The 27,386-nt window shown below is 38.3% G+C and overlaps 1 protein-coding gene across 3 annotated transcripts in view; it reads left to right on the top strand.

The window, feature by feature from the left end:
* Nucleotides 1-27,386, top strand: part of FGD6 (FYVE, RhoGEF and PH domain containing 6) — a 115,761-nt gene that overhangs the window by 40,002 nt on the left and 48,373 nt on the right. Inside the window, exons 4-6 of one of the 3 annotated variants that reach the window (XM_086712623.1) lie at nucleotides 12,529-12,608; nucleotides 12,712-12,742; nucleotides 25,211-25,362. In XM_086712623.1, coding sequence (XP_086568749.1) covers nucleotides 12,529-12,608; nucleotides 12,712-12,742; nucleotides 25,211-25,362 — 263 coding nt within the window. The remainder of the gene's footprint in view (nucleotides 1-12,528; nucleotides 12,609-12,711; nucleotides 12,743-25,210; nucleotides 25,363-27,386) is intronic. The other 2 variants (XM_025926921.2, XM_086712624.1) reach the window with 2 other exon arrangements.

Consider the following 27,386-nt stretch of genomic DNA (forward strand, 5'->3'; position numbering starts at 1 on the left):
GTATGTAGTACAAAAAGTCAAAATATGTAGTTAAAGAAATCAAAGAGTTAATAGATTGTGCTGGAGCTATTGGACATCCACATGCCAAAGAATAAAGTTAGACCTCTTCCTTTTACCATACACAAAAATTAACTCAAATGTCTAATTGACCTAAATGTAGGAGCTGAAACTATAAAACCCTTATAACCAAAATACAGGAATAGCTCTTCATGACCTTGGGTAGGCAGAGGCTTCTTTGATGCAACAACAAAGATATAAGTGATGTGAGGAAAAATAGACAAGCTGGACATCATCAAAATTAAAAACTTCTGTGCTATACACAGTACCATCAAGAAAATGAAAAGATAACTCACAGAGGAGAAAATATTGGCACACATCTCTGATAAAGGACTTATATCCTGAATATGTAAGGAGCTGTTACAACTCAATCATAATAAAAAATAGCCCAATTACAAAAATGGGCTAACAATCTGAATAGACATTTTTCCATAGAAGATATACAAATGGCCAGAAATGTGGAGAAATTGGAAGCCTTATACACTGCTGGTGAGAATGTAAAATGACACATACGGCCTCTTTGGAAAACAAATGGCAGTTCTTCAAAAGGTGAAATTTAGAGTTAGTATATGACCCAGCATTTCCGCTCCTTGGTATATACCCACATGAAATGAAAATATATGTCCATAAAAACCTTGTGCAAGAATGTTCATAGTAACATTATTCATAATAAGCAAAAAAAATGGAAGGAACTCCAGTGCCCTTCCACTGATAAATGGATCTATCAACTGATGAATGTATAAACAAATGTACTGTATCCACACAGTGGAATATTACTTAGCAATTAGAAAATGTGCTCATGCATGCTACAACATGGATGAAGCTTAAAAATAGGCTGAGTAGAAGTCAGTCACAAAAGATCTCATGTTTTATGATTCCATTTACATGAAATATTCAGCATAAGCACATCCATGGAGACAAAGTAGATTAATGCTTGCCAGGGGTTGGACAGAAGGGAGGATGGGGAGTGAGTGACTGCTTACAGGCATGGAGTTTCCTTTAGGGGTGATGAAAATGTTTTAAAGTTAGGTTGTGGTAATGAGTACATAACCCTGAATATATTGAAAACCATTGAATTTATACTTTAGAAGAGTAAAAATTCATTTTATGGAATGTGAATATTTTAATGAATCTATTAAAATAAAAAATCCTGCTAAAGGAAAACGGTAAAGCTAAGTGGAAGATTGTACAGAGTAGTGCCTGTGGTGTAGTCCTATATACATCAGCCAAGAAGAGGAAACAAATTTGGCTTTCTCACAACCAAGTAAAGAAGGTGGTAGCAGTTTCCAAAGGAAAAAGTCTTTGGAGTAGAAGCATAGTAAGACCACTTCTTTTATAATTTCTTTGATCCTCAATTTCTTAATTGACACACTGAGACAATAATACTCCCCTGAGTTGTTGTGAAGATAATACAGGATACATAGTTGTAACATACCGGCTAATAATTGTAAAAACACTCTGAAGTCAAGAAAGTTTATGCACATTAGGCACGTATAATACACTTCTATGATTGTGATTATGATTGTGATAGGTTTATTGGTTTTTAGGGCTATTGTTACAAAATATCACTAACTGGGTGGCTTAAAACAACAGAAGTTTATTGTCTCACAGTTCTGGAGGCCAGATGTCCAAAATCACAGTGTGGACAAGGCCATGCTCCCTCTGAAGCCTATAGGAGAGACTCTTTCCTTCCTATTTCCCAGTGGCTTGCCTGCAATCCTCGCTAATCCTTGGCTTATAGCTATATTACTTCAGTCTCTTCCTCCATCATCACAGAGTGCTCCCTTCATGTGTGCCTGTGTCTCTTCTCTTCTTATAAGGACCAATCAGATTAGGGGCACATCCTAGTCCAGTATGACTTCATCTTAACTTACTAATTACATCTGCAACAACCCTATTTCCAAATAAGTTCATGTTCTGAGGTCCTAGGGGTTAGGACTCCAACATATCTTTTGGCGGCCGTGATTCAATCCATAACAGATGCCATATTCCATGGACAGATAATGAGCACATAACTGATAAGTCTCGATGACAATAATATTTCCTTACGAAATTGCCAGACTCAGTAGGAAGAGAAAATAAAGGATATGTGCCACTATGCCCTAGTTTTAACTTTGTGAAGAGAAATCAAACATGTTCAAAAAGATACTCCTGGAAAGGTAAAAGTGCTACCAGACAGGGAAGAATCTTAACACCTGTGTGCCTGTGCTTGTCTTTGTACTGTGAGTGCAGGTATTACACTTAATCTTTAAAAACATAGAACATAGTAGGAGGGGCCCCTGGGTGGCTAAGTCGGTTAAGCGTCCGACTTTGGCTCAGGTCATGATCTCACGGTTCGTGGGTTTGAGCCGCGCATCAAGCTCTGAGCTGACAGCTTGGAGCCTGGAGCCTGCTTCTGATTCTGTGTCTCCCTCTCTCTTTCTGCCCCTCCCCTGCTCACGCTGTCTCTCTCTCTCTGTCTCTCAAAAATAAATAAATGTAAAAAAAAAAGATTAAAAAAATAAATAAAAACATACTAGGATATAGGTCTGACATACGTACTATTCTTTTTTTCACATGAAGAAAAGGAGTTTTTTATTCAGGTTAAGTAACTTGCCTTGGAGCTCCCTGAATTGGTGTTTTTTGGTTTTTTGTTGTTGTTGTTGTTGTTCTTTTAACCAAAATCTGTCTTTACTAAAACTTGGGATAAGCCATAGAAGTTGAATGATGTTAGTGGAATGTGTTTGGGATGGTAGTGAATAGCCATGGTAATCTCTATTTTTTTCTGTTCCAAGTCTTTAGTTTTATGGTTTTTGGCCATTACTTTCAGTGCTTAATAATAAATGGTTATTTGAGGGGCAGCTGGGTGGCTCAGTCCGTTAAGCATCCAACTTCAGCTCAGGTCATGATCTCACAGTTTGTGAGTTCAAGCCCCACATTGGACTCTGCACTGACAGCGCAGAGCCTGGAGCCTGCTTTGATTCTGTGTCTCCTTCTCTCTCTGCCCCTCTCTCTGTCTCTCTTCCTCCTTCTCTCCCTCCCCCTCCCTCAAAATCAGTAAATAAATTTTACAACAAAATGTCAAAAAAATAATAAATGGTTTTTTGAAAATGAGATCTGTTCATTTCCCTTCATTATGATTAGAATATTCACCATTGTTCACCTTTCCTGATTGTTGACATCCCTATCTCTTCCTTTTTAAAATTACCCTTTTTAAAAAAAATTTTTAATGTTTATTTTTGAGAGAGAGAGAGCGGGGAAGAGGCAGAGAGAGAGGGAGACACAGAATCTGAAGCAGGCTCTGTGCTGAGAGCAGAGAGCCTGATGTGGGGCTTGAACCCGTGAACCGTGAGATCATGACCTGAGCCAAAGTCGGACCCTTACTACTGGGCCACCCAGATGCCCCTTTTTTAAAATTTTTCTTTTTTTTTTTTTTTTTAATTTTTTTTTCAACGTTTTTATTTATTTTTGGGACAGAGAGAGACAGAGCATGAACGGGGGAGGGGCAGAGAGAGAGGGAGACACAGAATCGGAAACAGGCTCCAGGCTCTGAGCCATCAGCCCAGAGCCCGACGTGGGGCTCGAACTCACCGACCGCGAGATCGTGACCTGGCTGAAGTCGGACGCTTAACCGACTGCGCCACCCAGGCGCCCCTTAAAATTTTTCTTTATGAAGAGTGGGGTGAAAACCTAAGAGAACTTTGTCCTTTAGAGGTTAATCATGGTGTTACCTCATTTGGGAGATAATTTAATGAAATTAATAATAAACATGTTTCTCAGACAGATCTGGTTGTTCAGTTTATTTTATTTTTTTAATTATTTTTTTAAGAGAGGGAGTGTGGGAGCAGGAAGGAGAGGGGCAGAGGGAGATAGAATCTCAAGCAGGTTCCACACTCAGTGTAGAGCCTGATGGGGGCTTGATCCCACAACCCTGAGATCATGACCTGAGCCAAAACCAAGAGTTGGACTCTCAACCAGCTGAACCACCCAGGTGCCCCAGGTTTTTGCTTTTTAGTAGAGCCCTTGAGTAGAATGACAAAGGCCTTTTAAGAATTCTATTAAAAAGTAATGGGCAAATTTCACCACATTTTTGCTTGCAAACAAATATTAATAAAGGAGAACACAGTTAAGAATTTACAAAGCTGGGTGGGCTGTTATCAAGAGATCAGAACAGAAAACTGGGTTTCAAATCAAAGGTTCTGTTTTTGAATTTGTTTGACTTACTTTATGATCTTCACAAAGTAATTTCATTTGTGGCTAATGTTTCAGCTTCCACAGCAGTGTGCTTTTAGGAGATGCAGCTATTTAACAAGCAATCTGCTTTGAAATGTGATGTAATTGAAATGAGGACTATCATTATCTGAAAAGTTAAGATGCCAAATATGGCCTCTCTCTTGAGGTTTTACAGTGGGGTGTATTTTTCCATCACTGTTTGACTTGGGTCAGAATTAGTCATTGTTCTTACAAGTTGAAGATAATCCAAAACTTTTTATTTTGTTCTGGTTTTTAGTTATCTTTGACTTTCTGTCTACTTTGAAGATGAATGTAATCCATTGAATCATTTTCTAGTAGTTACTATCCCTTGTTAGCTCTGTAGTTTTCCTAGTTTAAAAGGTAAAATAGACAATAGAATACATACATAGACTCCTAGAATTTTAGAATTGCAAAAGGCCTTAAACATCTAGGCCAACCCCCCACCTTGTTTTTTACATGATGAAATATCTATAATACCTGTTAGTTGGTTTGAGTCTACATTTTCATGTTACTCAATACACATTCAAAAGCACTGTGCTCCATTCTTACATTCTGAGAAGGTGGCAGCCACCTTTGGACATATTTGCTTATTCATGCATATCAGTTGCACAGTGCATAGGCATTGTGCTAGGTGCAGGATACAGGGTAAATAAGGTCCTAAACTAGAGAGAATCAAAAATGTCAGCAAGTAAACACAATCCACTGGGTTAAGTTCTATAAATCTACATGAGTAAGAGAATAACCGGCACTGTGGCAGTGGCAGGGAAAGAATATCAAGGTAGCCTTCATAAAGGATAAACCTTTGAGTGCCATCTTAAAGGGTAAGTCAGAATACGACAGGCAGAAATCTTTGCGGAGGGGAGAAGTGATGAGGAAGGAAATCACAACAGAAGGAAAGGCATACAGGGACAGACATGCAAGGGCAGAGCATACTTGGGGTTGCAAGATGGTTCCAATTTGGTTGGAGTAGAGAGTATACAGTGTGTGGGAGCGGGGAGGGACTAGTGAAGATAACTAGACTACACTGTGGAGTGTTTTAGATATATGGCAAAGGAAATTTGAGCCTTTGTTGCCCATAGGTGATAGGGAGTTCCTAATGTGTTTCAACCTGAGACCTAAGGTAATTATATTTGCCTTCTTTAAAATATTTTCTTATTCATTTATTTTTTTTATGAGGGCAGCCTATTTATTTATTTGTTCATTTATTATTTAGAGAGCTTGAGTGGGGGAGAGGGACAGTGAGAGGGAGTCTTTTTTTTTAAGTATTTATTTTGAGAGAGAGAGAGAATCCCAAGCAGGCTCCACACTGTCAGCACAGAGCCCAATGTGGGGCTCCAACTCACACACTATGAGATCATAACCTCAGCTGAAACCAAGAGTCAGATGCTTAACCAACTGAGCCATCAGGTGCCCCCCCACCCCCCACTTTTTTTAGGGAGAGAGAGAATCTTAAGCAGGTTCCACGCCCATTATGGAACCTGATGTGTGGCTTGATCTTAGGACCTTGAGAGTGTGACCTAAGCCTAAATCAAGAGTTAGACACCTAACTGACTGAGCCACTCAGGTACCCCTAAAATGCATTTTAGAACTATTACTGTGCATTAACAACTCAGGCAACAACAGATGTTGGCAAGGATGTGGAGAAAGAGGATCTCTTTTGCATTGTTGGTGGGAATGCAAGCTGGTGCAGCCATTCTGGAAAACAGTATGGAGGTTCCTCAAAAAACTAAAAATAGAACTACCCTACAACCCAGCAATTGCACTACTAGGTATTGATCCAAGGGATACAGGTGTGCTGTTTTGAAGGGACACATGCACCCCAATGTTTATAGCAGCACTATCAACAATAGCCAAAGTATGGAAAGAGCCCAAATGTCAATCAATGGATGAATAGATAAGGGAGATGTGGTATATATATATATATATATACACAATGGAATATTACTTGGCAGTCAGAAAGAATGAAATCTTGCCATTTACAACTGCATAGATGGAACTGGAGGGAATTATGCTAAGTGAAATTAGTCAGAGAAAGACAAAACTGATATGACTTCGCTCATATGAGGACTTTAAAAGACAAAACAGATGAACATAAGGGAAGGGAAACAAAAATAATATAAAAACAGGGAGGGGGACAAAACATAAGAGACTCTTAAATATGGAGAACAAACAGAGGGTTACTGGAAGGGGTGTGGAAGGGGGATGGGCTAAATGGGTAAGGGGCACTGAGGAATCTACTCCTGAAATTGTTGTTGCACCATATGCTAACTAATTTGGATTTAAACTTTTAAAAATTTAAATAAATAAATAAATAAATAAATAAATAAATAAATAAATAAATAAATAAGAACTATTACTCTGGTGGCAGTATAGAGACTGGATTGCAGTGGGATAAAATCTAGAGCCAAGGAAACCATAGTAAAGTCTTAGATTGCAAGTAACTTGTTCTGTGAGTGTTCCACAAAATGAGCAAACATTTCTAATAAATTTTAACTTGATAAACGATATCTTGCAATACAAGTAGTATGTGATGCTGAATGTCACATGATCACAACCAAGCCAGTGGTTCTGTCTCTCTCGCTCTTGCTCTCGCTCTCTCGCTCTCACTGCAGGATTGTGGGTGATTGTCTCCCATGCTTGAATGTTCGGTCTCAGGCCGCGGTGTTTGGCAAAAATCACTGATTTTTCAGAACATTGGAAGGTGCCCACAAATGGCACTAGTGTAATTTTTGTCACTTCAAAGCACCTATGGACAGTCCTTTGCTCTTCCATATAAGAGTAAGCTTAGGAATGCTTTGCTTCATTCTAGGTCAGGCTGCCTGCAGGTATAAACCCTTTCCTTTGTTGCCTTATTGCCAGTTACATGAAATATAGTATATGACAAGAGTTTATTAATAATAATACTGTACTGTAGTCAAACATACGTGTGAGTGTATACAATAGCTCCATGCAGAAAAAGATTCCATTGAGCCAATAGGTAGCAGAGATTCCGATAGTGATAGTGAAAGTCGTCCTACACAATAATCCTCCTCTCTCTTGTCTCCCTTACACCAGCCACGAAGGTTTTCAAAGGTAAGTGCAAGTTAATTTGTTTATTTTTCTTTTTTTTCTTAATTTTTTTTTTTTAACATTTATTTATTTTTGAGACAGAGAGAGACAGAGCATGAACAGGGGAGGGGCAGAGAGAGAGGGAGACACAGAATCTGAAACAGGCTCCAGGCTCTGAGCTGTCAGCACAGAGCCCAACATGGGGCTTGAACTCACGGAACATGAGATCATGACCTGAGCCGAAGTCAGACGCTTAACCGACCAAGCCACCCAGGCGCCCCTGTTTATTTTTCTTTATATTTTGCATTTTCTTTATTATTTTGTATTACAGTATTGTAATCATTTTTATGTGAATATTTTTGGGTTGTGGAACAAATCATCTGAGTTTCCATTATTTCTTAAGGGGAAATTCACTTTGATATACAAGTGCTTTGGATTATAAGCATATTTCCAGGATGAATTATGCTTGTAAACCAAGGTTTTACTGTACTTATGTTCCTGCAGTAGTGTAGGCAAGAAATAAGGAGGCAGTATTGAAGAAGAGGTAAGGATTGATAAATCTTTAAAGAAATATGCAGAATGATAAATTGATAGGACTTGAAGACTCACTTGTGATCACAGAAGGTGGAGAAGAAAGGAGTCCAGGTTTCTGGCTTTGATGAGTGTGTTTCTACAGTATCTAGTATGCAGATACTTGATGACTTGTTCAAAGAATGACTGAAGGTCATTGGATGCTTTATTCCTTGTGAATATTTTCCTAAACTGTACATTTTTCTCTCTTTCAAGATGTTAGCATATTTCATGGGTGTTTATAGGTATAGCTATTTGGATATTTGGTTGCTCTCCTTATTTACTTCTTAAAATCTAGGGCTTTTTAAAAATTTATCCTTAATTTCCTCTTCTGACAACCACTTTCCTGCCCCTATAGAATCAGAATTTCCAAGACAGTTCAGTGGGAATTTGAAACTTAAGAGCTGCTTGGGGGTTCTGATGATCAGTTTGTTTTCAAATTTGGTTGTAGAGCAATGAATCAGCTGAGGGTAGAGCTGTTTTCTTCTACTAACCGTGCTATCAAATGATGGATAATCTGTTACTGTAGATTTTTAAATGATGGAGTAAGGATGGTGATCACTCCTTCTCTCTGAGTGATCTCAATAACAAGAAAGATAAGAAATAGGAATTCTACCTTGAGTGATATTAGGAAACAACTAAAACCCTCAATCACAATATATGAATAAAGGCTACCATTTCCACCAGCAGTAAGATAAAGGTTCTAGTTTCTCCACATCCTCACCAATACTTGCTATTTTCTGATTTTAAGTTTATTTTTTTTTTTTTTTAGTAATCTCTATACCCAGTGTGGGGCTTGAACTCATGACCCTGAGATCAAAAGTTGCATGCTCTTCTGACTGAGCCAGCCAGGCACCCTACTATTTTTTTTTATTTTTTTATTACCGTTCTTTGGATATGGAATGGAACCCCACTGTCATTTTAATGTGCATATTCCTAATTATATTGAGCATTTTTTCATATACTTATTGGCTATTCTTACATACTGAGTGAAATATCTATTCACATCTTGTGTATTCTGGACCCAGAACCTGGGGCTTATCTTTTTATTTTCTTTATGGTGTCTTTTCAAGCATAAAGGTTTTAATTTCTTTTTTTTTTTTTAACGTTTATTTATTTTTGAGACAGAGAGAGACAAAGCATGAATGGGGGAGGGTCAGAGAGAGGGAGACACAGAATCTGAAACAGGCTCCAGGCTCTGAGCTGTCAGCACAGAGCCCGACGTGGGGCTCGAACTCACGGACCGCGAGATCATGACCTGAGCCAAAGTCGGCCGCTCAACCGACTGAGCCACCCAGGCACCCCTCAAGCATAAAGGTTTTAAATTTATGAAGTTTAGTTTATCAGTGTTTTCTTTTTCTCTTTTATGGTTTATGCCTCTGGTGTTGTATCTAAAAACTGTTTGCCTAAACCTAAAAGGATTTCTTCTAGACCTTTTATAGTTTTAGCTCTTATGTGTAAGCCTGTGATACATCTTTGTGTCAGGTAGATTATAAATTCATCTTTTTGCTCATGGACATCTAATTGGTCCAGCAATTTTCAACCATTTGTTGGGGGGCGGGGACAAACAATCCTTTCTTCCACTGAATTGTCTTGACAACTTTGTTAAAAATCCATTGACAAAATTTAAGGACTTCTCTTAATTTTTCCCTGTGACCTACATCTGTTTTTATGCCAGTACTCACTATATTCCCCCCCAAAGTTTACAGTCTCAGTCTCTAGAAAGGAAACACCTGCTTCATAGTCTCCAGCTCCAGTGCTACCTCTGAATCGCTGCCACCCTGTCTCACTGACTTGCCATGCCACCCCTGAGACACTTAACGTTTAAATCTTAAGATTTTAAAGTTGCAAGTTCAACACTTTAGCTTTACAGATAAGGAATGTCAGGCCCACCTTTGTTGTTTTTCTAAGCTAAAGTATTTTTGTCCCATGCTGGAACAGAAAGAAGAATGATATCTGTCTGGGGATAAACATTTATTGTCATGGAATCACCACACAATTCTCTCTAAACCAGGCCTGGCAGAGCAGGGTCCTGAAGAGGAAAAAAAATCTGGAATAGAGACTTAATAAGGGCAGAGCCATAAAAAGAGGAAAGGAAATAAATGGTAGATGTCAAAAATAAAGTACACCTACTTGAAATTTTTGTATAAAGCTGGTACACATTTCAGGTGGCTCTGCTAGTGAAATGCTTTACCATCTATAGCATGCATTTCTTGAAAGTTACTGCTGAAAGCACCTCTTGATCTTTAAGGGACCTCACATCACTTGAAAATAAGAGTGCTCAGTGAAAGCTTTAGATCTTTCAGTGGTTTAGGTTTCTGGTGTTTTTTTGGTTGGTTGGTTGGTTGGTTGTTTTTTTGTTTTTGTTTTTGTTTTTAAGTAATTTTTGTATCCAACATGGGGCTCGAACCCACAACCCCCAAGATCAAGAGTTGCATGCTTCACTGAGTCAGCCAGCCGCCCCCTCTTTTTTCATTTTTAATGCATTTCTTCTGGCTTTCAGTTTTCAAAATATAAACTATATTTTTCTTTTTTTCCTTAATATTTATTTATTTTTGAGAGAGAGAGAGAGAGAACGAGCAGGGGGAGGAACAGAGAGAGAAGGAGACACAGAATCCAGAGCAGGCTCCAGGCTCTGAGCTGTCAGCACAGAGCCTGACGCAGGGCTCGAACTCACAAACTGCAAGATCATGACCTGAGCCACCAAGGTGCCCCTAAACTGTATTTTTGAAATATTAAACTTTCTAGCTACAGATGATATGGAGAAACCCATTATAATAGTAAGAAAAGTATTACCTTGCTAAATTTTTCAAAGTAACAATTATCCTCACGTGTGTGTGTGTGTGTGTGTGTGTGTGTGTGTGTGTGTGTGTGTGTGTGTACATAGTGATAGTTATTAGCACATGACTGATACATAGTCTGCAAGATCAGGCTGTGCTTAAGACTGCTTCCTGAGGAATGTTAGCTATATGTAGTTTAAAAGGTAGGTGAATGGAGCTGAGTATCTTATGCTGGATCTTGCTCAGTTGACCAAAACAACTGGTCTTAGAAAAGAGGAACAAGGGACACCTGGATGGTTCAAGCAGTTAAGCATCTGACTCTTGATGTTGGCTCAGGTCATGATCTCGGGTTCGTGAGTTCAAGCCCCGCATCAGCTTATGTGCTCTTAGTTGGGAGCCTGCTTGGAATTCTCTTTCCCTCTCTCTCTCTGTCCCTCCCCCTCTCTTGCTCTCTCTCAGAATAAATAAATAAGCTTTAAAAAAAAATAAGAAAAGAGGAATAATAATGGGAATGGAAGTCAAATTCATCTGTCTAATTGTTCCTTTAAAGATAGGGTTTAAGGGGCGCCTGGGTGGCTCAGTGGCTTAAGTGCCCAACTCCTTGATTTTAGCTCAGGCCATCATCTCACAGTTTGTGGGATCGGGCCCTACATCTGGCTCTGTGCTGACAGCAAGGAGCCTGCTTGAGATTCTCTCTCTCCCTTTCTCTCTCTCTGCCCCTCCCCCCCTCACTCTCTCTCAAAATAAATAAATAAACTTAAATAAAATAAAAAAGTAAAGATAGAGTTTAGGAGCTAAGGTCAAGTAGCAAGGCAGAATATCCTAGGCTAACTAGGCTGGAGTATTAGTACATTCTGAATTAATAACTGTTGGTCTTTAAAGATTATTTTTGTAAGTAATTCGTTTCATAGCCTACCTTGAATGTTTTTTGTGTAACAGTATTTCTAATGGAAAGGTTAGGATTTTTTTTTTTTTAATGTTTATTTATTTTTGAAAGACAGACAGTGAGAGCCAGGGAGGGGCAGAGAGAGATTGGGAGAGGGAGACACAGAGTCCGAAACTGGCTCCAGGTTCCGAGCTGTCAGCACAGAGCCCGATGCAGGGCGCGAACCCACGAAGTACGAGATCATGACCTGAGCCGGAGTTGGGCGCTTAACTGACTGAGCCACCCAGGTGCCCCAGGATTTTTTTCTATTGTATTTAAGTTCTTCTGTACTAAAATGAAAACATGGAAGGGACAAATGCACACTGCAGGATTAGTATTTACTCTTGGAGGTGGAGTGGAACTTTAATGTTATATAACCATTTGTTTCATAGACAGATTTAAACCAGATATTGCAGAATGTTTGCGATTTGTTAAATCTTGAAGGGAGTGGAGGGAAGATATGTCTGGGTATATGTTTAGCAATGAATGTTTGTGAGGAGATGCCATGATTACCAGCAGATGATGAAGAGAAATTCAGGGTAGTAGAAAAATTCCTAGGTTACATATTGGGAAGAACTCATGTTTATGTGATATCTGTAAGGGTCATTTCTCCTGCAGAATATGACTTGTCAGTTTTGAACCGTTGGCATTTGTGCTCCACCAGGACTCAGGCTCCCCAGGACAGTCCCATCAGTCCTGTGCTGGTGACAGTGAGGATCACCGATAGCTCTCAGCACTTCCTGTATTATGTTTTAATAATCACATCTCATGCTCCGCATTTGCCATTTGAGATGTTATGCAGTATGAAATGTGTTCTAATCAGAAACCTATAAGTATCAGAGCTTGGATTTACATCTGACCAGCTCAAACCCAATCTTCATTATCCTTTTATGAGTTTATGCTTTCTTAATGTAGTCTTATCCACAGGATGAAGATACTGGAATGAAAAGTAAAGTCCATCATATTGCCAAGGAGATTATGAGCTCAGAGAAAGTGTAGGTATTCATTCAGTTTATAATTCAAATGACCATTTGTTTCCCTACTGGTTCATTGAAAACATTTCTTTTATTGTTTTTGTTTTGTTTTTTTTTTTTACAGGTTTGTGGATGTGTTAAAACTTTTGCATATTGTAAGTATCTGCAAATATTTTCTTAGAGTCTGAGACTATCCTCTTTTGCGTCTTTCCCTATGTCAAAAAATTTTCAGCATAACTTAAATATACTTAAGTTAATGTGTGTATATATATATGTGCTTCCTAATATATGGTTACATTTTTAAATTCATACATATATGTGAATGTAGATGTTTTGTAAAATGTATGTATTCTAATGGGTAGGTAGTATACCGAGATTATTTCCGAAAAATAGAGCCTTTTTTTTTTAATGTTTATTTATTTATTTTTGAGAGAGAGAGAGAGTACACGTGCACAAGACAGGGAGGGGCAAAGAGACGGGGAGGGACACAGAATCTGAAGCAGGTTCCAGACTTCAAGCTGTCAGCATAGAGCCCAACGCGGGGCTTGAACCCACGAACCATGAGATCATGACCTGAGCCGAAGTCAGATGCTCAACTGACTGAGCCACCCAAGTGCTCCAGGGCCTTTATATCCATATTTCCAAAGTCTTTAAACTTTCTGTCTTCATAACAGTTTTTAGAGTATTTCTTCTTGGGCATTTGCAGAAGATGTCTATAAGGAGAACTTTGCACTAGCAATGTATAAAGAATGTCATGCTCAGTGTTCAAAACCATTCTCTTATCTGAATAAGCTCCCAGAAATAGACTCTTAAAATAGACCTTTTTATAACTAACTTTTTAAAGTTTTGTATTCCATTTTTATAATTGTCAACTTGAACAAACCTGTTGGGAAACAATTAGGATGTGTCTGACAGCATATTCATTTTTCTCATGCACTCTTTTGCACCTGCAAGTTTTTACAAGTTTCATTATGCATTAGCAGTGAAAGCGCTTTTAATCCTACTTTATTTGAATTATATTTTGGCAAGTTATTAAGACTTAACAAAAGAGGGTTAAGGTAGAGGAAACAATGAAGAAAGCAACTGAAGTGAAAATTTACTTAGATGGTATAATTATTAACATCATCTTCATCTTAATTACTGAGAAATGGTAGGTTCACACCCATTAATATCTCTAAAAGTATCATTATTTTCAGTTTTCCACTTAAAAGATACATGTGAACATGAAAAGTAGGGTGCACTTAAGCCTGATTCACATTCACTAAATGATTCTCTGTGCTCTGTGCTTGGTACAACAGAAACCTGGAGCTCTAAATCCTGTGTGAAGAATCTCCAGTTTTGGAACCTTTTCTAAAACAATTCTTAACATTACTGATTTGTTTTGAGAAATTACTGTCTTGTGGGGCGCCTGGGTGGCGCAGTCGGTTAAGCGTCCGACTTCAGCCAGGTCACGATCTCGCGGTCCGGGAGTTCGAGCCCTGCGTCAGGCTCTGGGCTGATGGCTCAGAGCCTGGAGCCTGTTTCCGATTCTGTGTCTCCCTCTCTCTCTGCCCCTCCCCCGTTCATGCTCTGTCTCTCTCTGTCCCAAAAATAAATAAACGTTGAGAAATTACTGTCTTGTGAATAGTTTCTTATATAAATCTTGACTGTATTGCTTAGTTCTGTTTGTAATTCACTTTTTAAAAATTGTAGCACGGCATTTGGTCACCCAAATAAATTTATTGAGTTTGAAGTATATTGCCATTTCAAATGCGTAATATAAACATTAAAAAAAATTCAAATATGTAACAGGATGAATAAATAACTTCTCAAAATAAACTCCATTTTGAACTGAATGAATTCTAGTTTTTACTGAACCTCTGTATTTAAACCATTGCAGAGGGAAAAGGAAAAAAGCTAAACTCCTTTTTCTGGAAAGCTTAACATATCTGTAGGACAAACAAATTGTACCTATTTGACATATTTTCTGATAGACACGTGTAAACAGAATTAGACCACTCTAAGGAAATTTGCAGCATCTGCAATTTAATTGGTAAGCTCATGGAGGCAAAAAAAAAAAAAAATGCTATGGAGTCAGAAAAACTGGAGTTGGAAATTCAGTGCACTATTTCAACAAATCTTGCATGGAACACATGTTGAAGATTCCATGACGAACAACAGAGTCCCTGCCCTCATAGTGCCTATAGTCTAGCGTAGTGCTTCTCATAATGTGGTGAGAGACTGGATCTAAAATATTTCCAATCCGTGTTGGATCAGAAGTTTTAAAAATACGATACAAATGTCATGGCCATGTCGAAGTGACATAAAAGTGTCCAATCCCTTATTTATGCTTCTAACTAATATCTTTGCAGACCAATAATAATAAAAAGGACCACACTTTGAGAATATTGGCAAAAATATCAGCATCTATTCTGCCTATGTAGATTCTGTTTTTTAACAGCTATATGAATATCAGAAAGTAGTCTACCCTTTGGGCCTAACTTTCCTTATTTGTAAGATACAAATATCACTCTCTCTGGTTGTGAGGAATCAGTGGAATAAAGTATGTGAAAGAGCCTTTTATTTTGCACAGTGTACGTAGGTGCTTAGATTGACTTTCATTAACCGCTTTTTTCATCTTTTTATAATTCTGTCCCTTCCAAATGCCTTTTTTCCTCTGTCCTAAAATTTCACTGTAATGAAGTTCTGATTGCAGTAGAGAGAACCAATTAAGAGCTTCATTAGTTTCTTTATTTGATTACCTAAAACAGTGTATCTTGTTCTTATCTCTATACTTTTGGAACAAATCATAAACACTGTAAAAATGGACAGTCAGACCAAAGGATTTCCCATATCATCTCAGATCTGATAAATCTCATAGATGGCCTTGGCCTCTTCCCCAGCTGGTGTTGAGCAGTGAATCATCCAAAACCCACCTTGGCTTGTACATTTTCAAAACCTCCTAAGCCTTTAATGCGTGGGTAAGAGTAGATCATCTGCCTACGTCTTGTTAACGTCCTATCTGGTATGTGTAAATGTTAACTCAGCAGAGCCCAGCTCTAATGGGAATTTTAACAGCAAAGCATTAACCAGGTGAGAGCCGTTATTAGGAGAGGATTGTTACCAGCATAATGTGGGTGAAGTCAAGAGTCTTGTTTCATTTCACCACCCCCACCACACTGTTAAAGCTCATATTTACCCCTCTACCAAAAGTGCCCCACAAAGGTAACACATGGATAGTTTCAATCCTGAGCATTACTTACTGTCTGATTTCATATAAATGAGTCAGTGTCTGTGTTATGCCCTAGAATATGACTGCTTTACAATACCTAAATAATAGGCTTTAGATAATCCAGTGGATACTTTTTTTGGAAATGAACCAGGTATCCAAGTGGCTTGGGGGAAGCTATTCTGCTGTTTCAGTTATACATGATTTCTTGTGAATAATTTTCTTTAAAGATTTTATATTTTTAAGTATTATCTGCATCCAGCATGGAACTCGAACTTACAACCCCAAGATCAAAAGTCGCATGCTTTGCTGACTGGGCCAGCCAGGCACCCCTCCTATGAATAGTTTTTTGTATTAGAGACTCTAGAATAGCACTAATAGATCTTTCTGAGATGACAGAAATATTCAGTATCTGCACTGTCCACTATGTCCAATATTTTTAAAATTTAAATATGTTACTGTAGTTTACCGACATTTCTTTGTTTATAATTTGCTGACCTAGGTGATACAGCTCATATCTTAACTATAAAATCTAAAGTGTAAACTAAAGAATTTTATCACTCAAGCTATTATGACATTGGAAGGAATATCCAATTGAGGCCTTTGATTCATCTGCCTGATGTTTGTGAGGAAAATTTGGGCCTGTAGCAGCAGTGGCGAGACTTTACAACTAATCTTTTTTATGATGTATGCTCTGCAGTATGTTCCATGAGCTTCTGGACTTTAAAATAGGTATTTTTAAAGGCCCAGTGTACACAGTGTCTCCCAGCCAATACCCAATACCAGTATTTTCCTTTTCAAAATGGTAGTGCCAGGGAGTCTGGGTGGCTCAGTTGGTTGAGCGTCCGACTCTTGATTTCGGCTCAGGTCATGGTCTCATGATTCGTGGGATTGAGCCCCGCATCAGGCTCTGCGCTGACATAGCACACACTCTCTCTCTAAAAATAAATAAACATTAAAAAAATAATAATAATAACTACAAAATGGTAGTGCCATCCCTATGACTGCAAAAGCCAGAAAAGTAGAATCTGTTCTTTCTTTCTCTCTTTCACCCACTTCTCCAACCAACCCGTCAGCAAACCTACTGATTTTGTTTCTGTTACTGCCACCAACCTAGTTCAGAATATCATCTCTTACGCAGACAGACAACCATTCTAGCCTCCTAACAGATACTCACTCCTGTTTCCATTCTCAGCCTTTTCCCAACCTGTTTCTTATACAATCTTTTTTCCTTACAAAATTTTGAGTGATTTTATTAAAATCTATATTAGAACATGTCACTCCCCTTCTTAAAACCCTTTAAATGATTCCCATTGCATTAACAATAAAGTCCGGGGCTCCTGGGTGGCTCAGTCATCGGTTGGGCATCCAACTTTGGCTCAGGTCATGATTTCAAAGTTCACATGTTTGAGCCCTGCGTCGGGCTCTGTGCTGACAGCTGAGAGCCTGGAGCCTGCTTTGTGTTCTGTCTCCCTCTCTCTGTTCCCCTTCCCTGCTCACACTCTGTCCCTCTCTCTCTCTCAGATATAAATAAACATTAAAAAAAATTTTTTTTAAAAAGAATAAAGTCCATGTTACTTACCAAGGCTTGTAAATAGGATGACTTTATGTCCCAGTCTGCTTTTGACAATTCTGGTTATTGTCTATTGTCTATTAATAACTAATAACTAATAGTAATTATTATCAGTGTTCCTTTTGTCTTGCTGGATCATCAAATTATGGTTCCCCCTGCCTACAAGATGCTATGTGATTTGGCCTCTTACTAAGATGAGATGCTGGGGAAAGAGAGGGGCATTCTCTTACTCACTGACCATGTTCTGGCCATACAGTCCTCCTTCCAGTTCTTAGTTCATTGCTAAGGTTATTCCTGCTCACAGCTTTTTCTAATGCAGTTTCCCAGAACGTTTGGTCTTCATTTTCTTCATAGCTAGTTTTTTCTTTATCCTTCCAGTTTTGGCTTAATGTGACCTCCTCATAGAGACCTTTCTTGACTATCCTTTTCTCTTTCCCTTTCCCTTTGTGTTCTTCTTGACACTTAATATAATTTGTGTATTTGTTTGTTTAGTTGTTTATTTTTGGTCTACTCTACTAAAATATAAGCTAGCTGAGGGCAGGGATCATCTCTCTAGTACCTACCATCATTCCTGTTCATTGGAAGGCTTTTAGTAAACATTTGTTGAATGCATGAGTGTGACTAATTCTTTAGGGGTTAAGAATTCTGCCCCTGCCGCTATGTGCTCTTAGACAAATTAGTCAAGCCTTAGTTTCTTCTTCTGGAAAATGGGAATAATAATAATAGTAATTGCATTGTTTTTATTATTTTATTTTCCCTTTGATGGGAGACTATTTTAATAAACAGCTATAAATTTATTTTATGAATGCCCAAATAGGATGACTTAAAAACATTTTTTTTTTTTGACAAGAGAATGATCAGAGACTTTGAGGTCTTTTTTGACAAAGATGGGCTGATTAAGTAATAAAATGATACTAGTAATGAAGCATCTTTGCTCCACTGATTTCCTAAGGTTGAGACCCACTTACCTTGAAAATTTAAGGACTCTCATTAAAATCTATAGAGTTAGAGGCAGTTATTTGGACATTCATATGTCTGTTAGTAACTAGAATGTATCTTTTATTTTTTAAAAAATGAATCATAGGGGGGTGCCTGGGTGGCTCAGTCGGTTAAGCGGCCGACTTCGGCTCAGGTCATGATCTCGCGCTCCGTGAGTTCGAGCCCCGCATCGGGCTCTGTGCTGACAGCTCAGAGCCTGGAGCCTGTTTCAGATTCTGTGTCTCCCTCTCTCTGATCCTCCCCCATTCATGCTCTGTCTCTCTCTGTCTCAAAAATAAATAAACGTTAAAAAAAAAATTTTTTTTAAATGAATCATAGAAAGAATAGAAGGCTTTCTCATAGAAGCCTCCAGTTTTTCCTATCTTAAATAACTTCATCATTTTCTTTTTTTTTTCTTTTGTTTTTTATTCTTTTATTTTGAGAGAAAGAGAGAGAGAGAGAACAAGCAGGGGAGGGGCAGAGAGAGAGGGAGACAGAATCCCAAGCAGGCTGTCAGCTGTCAGCACAGAGCCCAGTTTGGGGCTCAAACTCATGAATCATAAGATCATGACCTGAGTCAAAGTCAAGCGTCGGATGCTTACCCGACTGAGCCACCCAGGCTCCCCTAACTTCATCATTTTCTACTGAATACAGACTGTTTTTTGAGTCTTGTTAATGATTTAATGATCATTAATTTGTTCCTTAGTTGTAACGAATACTCCTTTAGCATCTATTGACATGGCTGCCAAACCTTCACTTTTTGAGCAGCTTCCTTCTTGTTAGGACTGTCCTTCACTGAATGAAGTTCATTAAGAGCCCCTTTGTCCTGCTGCTGAGGTGTTTGGTTTCCTTACTTTGGTTTGGTATTTGCTTCTTGTTATATGCCTCTGATTCAGCCTTCTGTCTCCAAGCTTCCAGGACTTGTTGACCTTAAATGATATTCATGTGATCACTTAAATTAACCAAATCTCCTTTACTTAAATAAATGGCCTTCTGTTGAGCACTCTCTGTGTGACTTGAAACATGCTGTGTTATGTAAATTGTCTATTTTAATCCTCATAACAACCCTATCAAATACTTGTTATTTCTGTTTTTTAAAATGAAGAAAACTAATTGCCGAAAGTAACCCGCTGCTAAATGGCAAAACCATACTTTGAATTCTGGTCTGAGACCTTGAACTTAGGCAGTTGTTCAGAAATGGATTAAAAATTATTAACTTGACATTTCTACATGCTGTATAGGGGGTAGTAGTATATCTTTGGATATATTAGCTTGTTTTCAGAATTCTTTCAGTGGCCCAAGAAATCAGAGAAATTCTAGTTTTGCATCTTTTGAAGATGAGAATGAAGCTACATATTTTCACTTAGGATACATTATGATTACTTGTTGTTAAGGGAGTTAGAGACTGGAGATAAAGGATTGATTTCAGTCATGTTTTATATAGTTTATAGCGTGCATTGATAATTATACACAATCACCTGATTGTGATCAGTCTGATCATAGGGAGAGGGAGAAATCATTTCATTGGTCAATATTTTAATTTAAAAACAAAATCAAATTGTTAATGTTAGGACTTCCTCCCCCTTCTACATTTACTTCATAGTTTCACACTCTTTCTGCATATTTATCAAAGCTCTCTGACCTTCCCAGCTGCTTTGCTTTGGCTTAATATGAAGTATTTCTTAATGCCCTTTTTGAAGGCAGGGAGCCCTGCAGAGTTCCCTGTCTATCGATATGTCCATTTAGTTTTTGTAATTCACTGTGTCATCATAGTGGTTAAGTCATACCCTCAGGTCAAGACACCCAGTCAGGACAGCTTCATTAAGTCACTTACTTCTCTTTGGCACTGGAGATGTAAATCCTGACCCTAAGAATAAGACCATCTGTTTTGTGCTTCATTGCTTTAGATGTTCATACTTGACTTTATTTGCATTGATTTTTGCTTAAGTCTTGCCCAAGTGATCAGAGCTTGTAGGGCTAGTATGTTAATACTTCAAAGGAACTCACTGTTTTATTTATTTATTTTTATTTTATGTAAGGTTTTATTTATTTATTTATTTTCAATATGAAATTTATCGTCAAATTGGTTTCCATACAACACCCAGTGCTCATCCCAAAAGGTGCCCTCCTCAATACCCATCACCCATCCTCCCCTCCCTCCCACCCCCCATCAACCCTGTTTATTCTCAGTTTTTAAGAGTCTCTTATGCTTTGGCTCTCTCCCTCTCTAACCTCTTTTTTTTTTCTTCCCCTCCCCCATGGACTTCTGTTAAGTTTCTCATGATCCACGTAAGAGTGAAAACATGTGGTATCTGTCTTTCTCTGTATGACTTATTTCACTTAGCATAATACTCTCCAGTTTCATCCACGTTGCTACAAAAGGCCATATTTCATTCTTTCTTATTGCCACGTAGTATTCCATTGTGTATGTAAACCAGCAATAGCACTGCTAGGAATTTACCCAAGGGATACAGGAGTGCTGATGCATAGGGGCACTTGTACCTCCAATGTTTATAGTAGCACTCTCAACAATAGCCAAATTATGGAAAGAGCCTAAATGTCCATCAACTGACGAATGGATAAAGAAATTGTGGTTTATATTCACTGTGTTTTAAAAGTTGATCTGGTTCTCATTTGTAGGTTTTCTAGGAATTACTAATAATATGATACACTTTATAATTCAGGAGCCTATTTCTAAAAATGCCAAGTTGAACATGCATTTGGTTACTGTAATCAGAAACTAGACTGTTAGATGGTTCAGTTTTACATACAGAATTTTTGGTGGGTTTTATGTTGAAAGAATAGACCAAAGTATGTGTAGTCGGTATCAATAAACTCTATTGCCTGCCTAACATTTTTATATCCTGGTTCCCATACCCCTTTCATTTTAATTACCCAGATTTTCCAGTGTAGAAAAGTAAACTCTGGATCTAATTTTTGAAGTGCCAGTCGTGTGGTCTTATATCCTCACTGATTTAGTCAAGGAGGTGTTGGAGAATTTAAATTCTTCTGCCCAAAAATAGTTTTGCCTCTGGCTCCTAAGTGTCATCACACTTTCCCAAATTATCCTGGCTGTTAGCATTTAGAAAAATAACCAGACATATGTTGTAACCATCCTTTTTATTTAAAAAAAAAAAAAAAAAAAGATGTTTTCTTCCTTCTAGTGGCACCAGTTCTGGAAATGGTTGAGGTTCATGAAGAGCTGATAAGTGAAAGATTCTGTGTGTAGTTCTTGTGTGAATTAGTTACATCTGGCACTGGGGCCATAGCACATGGCTTTTAGGGGATGGTGGCCCAAAAGGTGAGGGGATGAGATTTGGGCCAGAGCTGCTGTGTATAATTAAAGGCCATGAGTTGCAAGTAGAGTCTTTGGTGTGAGTTGCATTGGCCTGGAGTAAGGGGTACCCTTTTCTGCTTTCAAAAAGGTACAATGAAGACAAGTTGATGGCCCTGGTAGTGCTTGCTTAGAATATGTAACCTCCTGGGTCCTAGGAATAATTTGTAATAGATACCTGGATAGAAACTCTAAATTCCTATAGTCTCTATTAAATGGTCCTCTTTTGCCAATGACAGTATGGGCCACAAGTTCGTTCAGAGCTACCTACAATCATCCAGTAGTACTGGAAAAAGTGACATTTTGCCTAGTATGTGACAGACACCTCCAGTTAGAGGTGGCCATCTTACTGGTCAGCCCAGTGTGAATTTGGCTGGTCTCTGTTGAATGTGTCTTAAATAAGCAAGTTTTCCTTTTGGCAATAGTTGCAGACATATGGAATGCAGAGTCTGACAAAAGCTGTGTCAAAGAGGGTCCTTAAGCTACTTAGCCACTAACGGCTACTGTCACTGTTGTGACTGAGGAAGTATCTTCCAACTGGAAAATAAAAGTCATGTTGCTGCCAAGGGACAAATATACTCATTATGTCTTCTACCAGAAGAAAGGGCAGTGCTTATTGCTTTGCTGAACAAGGAATTCTTGCATTTAAGTTATATTAATTATTAAACTGGTAAAAAAAAAAAAGACTACTATGGAAGATGTTTAACTGTGCTTTGAATACTGTTATAATTGTGTTATAATTTGTGACTGACATGTAAATATATTCTGTTGTGCCTGGTGGAAAATCTAATGACTTTCAAAAGCATTAAGTTTAAAGGTCTATTTTGTCTTAGTAAATGTGAATGCTGATAGAAACAAGCTGCTGGGAGGTGGAATTTGGCCAATATCCATTTGGTTTCTGGAGATGTTTTGTGTGATTTTCTGAATTGGAGTTTATGCGAGCTACAAACTCCCATCTTTATATTACAGTAATTAGCTGTAAAAGTAGTTCTTTAGTTACTAGTTTAAGTACTGGGTTCCTTTGGGCCAAGTATTGTGACTGTTGGGCCAATAAAGTATAGTCCCAGATCCTGAGGCCTAAAGTGAAGGGTTTATTAGCACTGGTTTAGCACAGGAGGATTTGAGTTGTCTGAAATAACCATCCTTTAGGCAAGGAATCCATTCATTACTTTTAAATTTTATATAAGGTTTTTATATAAAAGGTTTTTATATAAAAGGTTTTATATATAAGGTTTTTATATAAAAAAAATTTATATAAGGTTTTTGTCTTTCACAAGAAATATAAGAAATGCCTATGGTTAATGTACAGGAGGCAAGTGGTTGAAGGGATCAGGGGAGAAATGGGTATTTTTTTTTTTTGATGTATTTGATTTGCCCAGTGAATCCCTGAAGGAAAAATAGTTAGAAATAAAGGTAAAGGAAGATGAAACCTAGTATAGAGTCTGTTTTGCCTAAGCTTTGCTTTAAGGTTTTAATTAAACCTAAAGATTGTTTCTAAGAATGAACAATCTTTGTTTTTGAGTCCTTAGGGCTGTGGAACAGATTCCACTATTGTTTTACTTATCCCCAGAGGGTGGACCTCAAGATAGTGTGAAACTAGACAAATAGGATCCCAGACACCACCACCCTTTCCAAGTCCACTGGAATGACAGGGTAGGTTGGTGTGGACTTGTCTTAAAAACATGGTATATAAATAATTTTCTAGGGAAAAGTTGACAGGAAAGAAAATGTAAGGAGAAAATTTTTTGTTTTGTGAAAGATCTAAATCCTGATGAATTTATTGGTAAGTTGGTTAGAGGGATAGAAGAGTCCATGGTTAAAATATTTTGTTGATTCTGTGTGCCAAACACATTGCAAAAAGCTTTAAGTGTGTTATCTAGCGATGCGCATTGTGAAAGTCTCAGAAACCACTTAGCAGACAAGGAAAATGCAGCTAGCCCAAGGAAACACAGTAATACTGGATCCAGTATTCTCTGATTATTAAAAATGTGCCATTCTCCTCCACATGCCTTACCTAGAATGCTCTTGTTGGGAAATAATTACTGAAAGTGAACAAAGGGACTTTCCAGAATAAAATCAATTAAGATCTCTTGGGGACTTCTAAAATGAATGGATTGTGTTCATATAGCAGTATTGGAATAAGTTTAAAGGGAATACAGTTTCCAGATTTAATATAATTACCGAGTTTGAAGATCAGACCAAAAGATGTAAGAGAAATCTCACACCGACTGTTTTAAGACCAAATATCTACCCCAGCCACTTTGTTGTGGTGTTTTTGTTTTTGTTTTTGTGTTTTTTTTTTTTTTCCTGTCTAGCTAAGTAGGATAGGAGGAAGTGCGTACTTTCAATTTGTAATTCTACATGGAAAATGGTATGGAGAACAAAGGCAAATGAAAAAAATTAAATTTCCTTAAAACTTACAGCCATTGACAAGTCCTTGAGACAGTCAGAGTGACCTTCCTATAGGAATTCAACTGCCTCAATGTTAATACTTTGCTAAGGACAAAAGGCAGCCTTAGTTTGACATTAGCCTGACCTCCAGGATCCTGTAAGTCTCTCTCTCTTTTTTTTTTTTATGTTTATTTTATTTATTTTTGAGAGAGAGAGACAGAGTGCAAGTGGGGGAGGGGGAGAGAGAGAGAGAGAGAGAGAGAGAGAGACAAAATCTGAAGTAGGCTTCAGGCTCTGAGCTTCAGCACACAGCCCGATACAGGGCTCGAACTCACAGACTGTGAGATCATGACCTGAGCCGAAGTCGGAAGCTTAACTGACTGAGCCACCTAGGTGCCTGTAAGTCTCTTTTAAGGGATAAAAATTCCTTTGGACAGGCGCCTGAGTGACTCAGTCTGGCTCAGGTCATGATCTCAGGGTTTGTGAGTTCGGGCCCTTCATCCTGCTCTGCACTTTGGGCTTTGCTGTGACCATGCAGAGCCTGCTTAGGATTCTCTCTCTCTCTCTCTCTCTCTCTCTCTCTCTCTCTCTCTCTCTGTCTTGTCTCTGTCTCTCCCCCCCACCCCCAAATAAATAAACGTTAAAAAAAAATTCCTTTGGAAGCTTCCTTTATCTCTACCCACCCCCCAAGATATATGTTAGCAGTCATCCTCCAAGCATATGGCCCACTGATATACATCTTCATGAAGGGTCTCATGACTAAGGTATTACTAGACAATAGTAGTAAATGACCTTTTCCTCACAACAGCTACCCTTTCAAGGTACTGGAAATCTTACTTCCAAATTCCTTAGAGAACTGCTATCCCTACTTGAAAATAAATCAACCACTCCTCATAGCCCCAGTGCAGCTCTCTCTGCCTACAGGTCCTGTCCCTGTGCTTTAATAAAATCACCCTTTTTGCACCAGAGACACCACAAGAATTCTTTCTTGATTGTTCGCTCCAAGCCATAGCACTTTCACATCAGAAAATACAGTTTGTGATCTATATTGTTGTAGAAAAGAGAATCACTGGGATGAAAAGCTTTACATCAAATTATATGTGTGTGTATGTTGTTTTTCCTTCTTTGAACTATAATAGGATTTCCGAGATGCAGTGGCCCATGCTTCCAGGCAACTTGGGAAACCCGTGATTGAGGACCGGATCCTAAATCAGATCCTGTACTACTTGCCTCAACTGTATGAGCTCAACCGGGATCTCCTGAAGGAACTGGAGGAAAGGATGTCAAACTGGTATAAATGGACTGACCAGCTTTCCCTAAGTTCCAATTTTAGACGAGGCCACAAGGGCCCTGCTTGTGACAGAGAGGTGGTATTCCTTACATTGAGTTGTTTCAATATATTAAATTTTCTTGGTGGTTACCTGTAGATTGGTCATTTTAGGTGGCCAAAATTCACAACCTTGATGCACTGAGCTCAATTCTAAAACTGTTCAAATTCTTTGGTAATGTTGCCTCAAAAGCAAGAAGGACCCATATTTAGCCAATTTAACTTTCTGTGGGAGACCTCTGATAATCAAGGTTTTTGAGATTGAGGGAGTTTAGTTGATATATTCACACTGAAATGTTTTTAAATGCTTTATTATCTTTTCTGGAGTTTCATGAATCTGTCTTTGCATTTTGGAAAAGAGACCATTCACTGGAATAATAGGTTTATTTGGTTTAGAAAATTTACATGTATATGATATTATTGTAGACTGTAGAAAAGAATACCAAAAGGTTAAGTACTTCCTTGGGTTGTAGAGAGTAAGCAGAAACTTTGGTGACATCTTTGAAGCTATGCACAAAATTCAAAATTTCCCTGTAAGCTTTATTTTACATATAACCAAGAAAAATACCTCTTGCCTGTTTTAGAAATATGCCTGTGCCTGTTAGCAAAATATGTTAGGTAAGTGATTAATTCCTAGCTGCAGCCCGAATGTAAAATAACAAAGGGTTAAGAACTGAGGAATCACTGAAAGGTATTTTTTAAGGTCATGATAGAAATAAAATGTGATTCCACAGAGTTTTCCTATACATACTTTGTCATTCTTCTTGTAAAAATTATCTTTAAAATTACCCTGCATTGCCTTTAACAGATATGTATATTTGTGCAAGCGTTATAAAGAGGCTTAAATATATTTTTCGCTTGTGCTAAAAGTTTTCCCAAGTTTAGATCTATAGATGTTCTGCATTAAAGTATTAATTTAAGAAACAGACTGAATTGATGAAAGGGACAGCTAAAACAGTAATTATGGCAAAAGCTACACTTATTACTGACATAAAACTCTTCTAATCCTTGGATAAGGTATTTTCTACTTATTAAAATATTTTTCTCTCTGGGGTCTTCAAGTTAAGACATAGTCTTTGGTTTTAGTATGCTTTCTGAAATAACATTTATTTTTGCATTGGCTTTTAATAACAGCTGTTGCAATACTTCATTTCTGCATTCAACAAAGTTTTGAGTATCTTACTGTGTGCTAGTCAGGGCTCTAAGCATGGTGGGAATATCACATTGCACAAAACAGATGAGGCTCTTGTTCTCATGAAGTAGATGTTTCAGTGGGGGAAGAGCCAGAAAAATAGACAAGAAACATTAGATGAAAGCAACTTCTGATCTAGAAAGATGTAAAATAAGATGACGTGCTAGCAAGTGAAGACTGGATGGCCAAGAAGACCCTCTGAAAAGGCAAAGCACTTTAAAAGTGACATCTGGGGGCGCCTGGGTGGCGCAGTCGGTTGAGCGTCCGACTTCAGCCAGGTCACGATCTCGCGGTCCGTGAGTTCGAGCCCCGCGTCAGGCTCTGGGCTGATGGCTCGGAGCCTGGAGCCTGTTTCCGATTCTGTGTCTCCCTCTCTCTCTGCCCCTCCCCCGTTCATGCTCTGTCTCTCTCTGTCCCAAAAATAAATAAAAACGTTGAAAAAAAAAATTAAAAAAAAAAAGTGACATCTGTACAAAAAGAAGGAGCCAGCCAGGGTTCCTCCATATTTCCAGGCATGCAAAGCCATGTTGTTGTAAGAGTTTGCAAAGTGGGATTGACTCTGTATGTCAAAGGAATATAAAGAAGACCAGTGTGATTGGAGAGTACTGTGAAAGAAAGAGAGAAGCCTGAAATGAGTCAGAAAAGTAGGCAGCAGCTGGACCAATGAGGCTACAAATTTGTAAGCCAAGGTGAGGAGTTTGTTTTTCTGCTAAGTCCCCTAGGAGGCCATTGGAAGTCACATGAGTAATATTTGTTTTTAGACTCTCAGGCTGCACAGAGGATGAGATGGTAGAAG

The sequence above is a fragment of the Puma concolor genome, chromosome B4, assembly GCF_028749965.1.
Source record: "Puma concolor isolate L17-30 chromosome B4, mPumCon1.1.hap2, whole genome shotgun sequence".
Classification (NCBI taxonomy): Eukaryota; Metazoa; Chordata; class Mammalia; order Carnivora; family Felidae; genus Puma; species Puma concolor.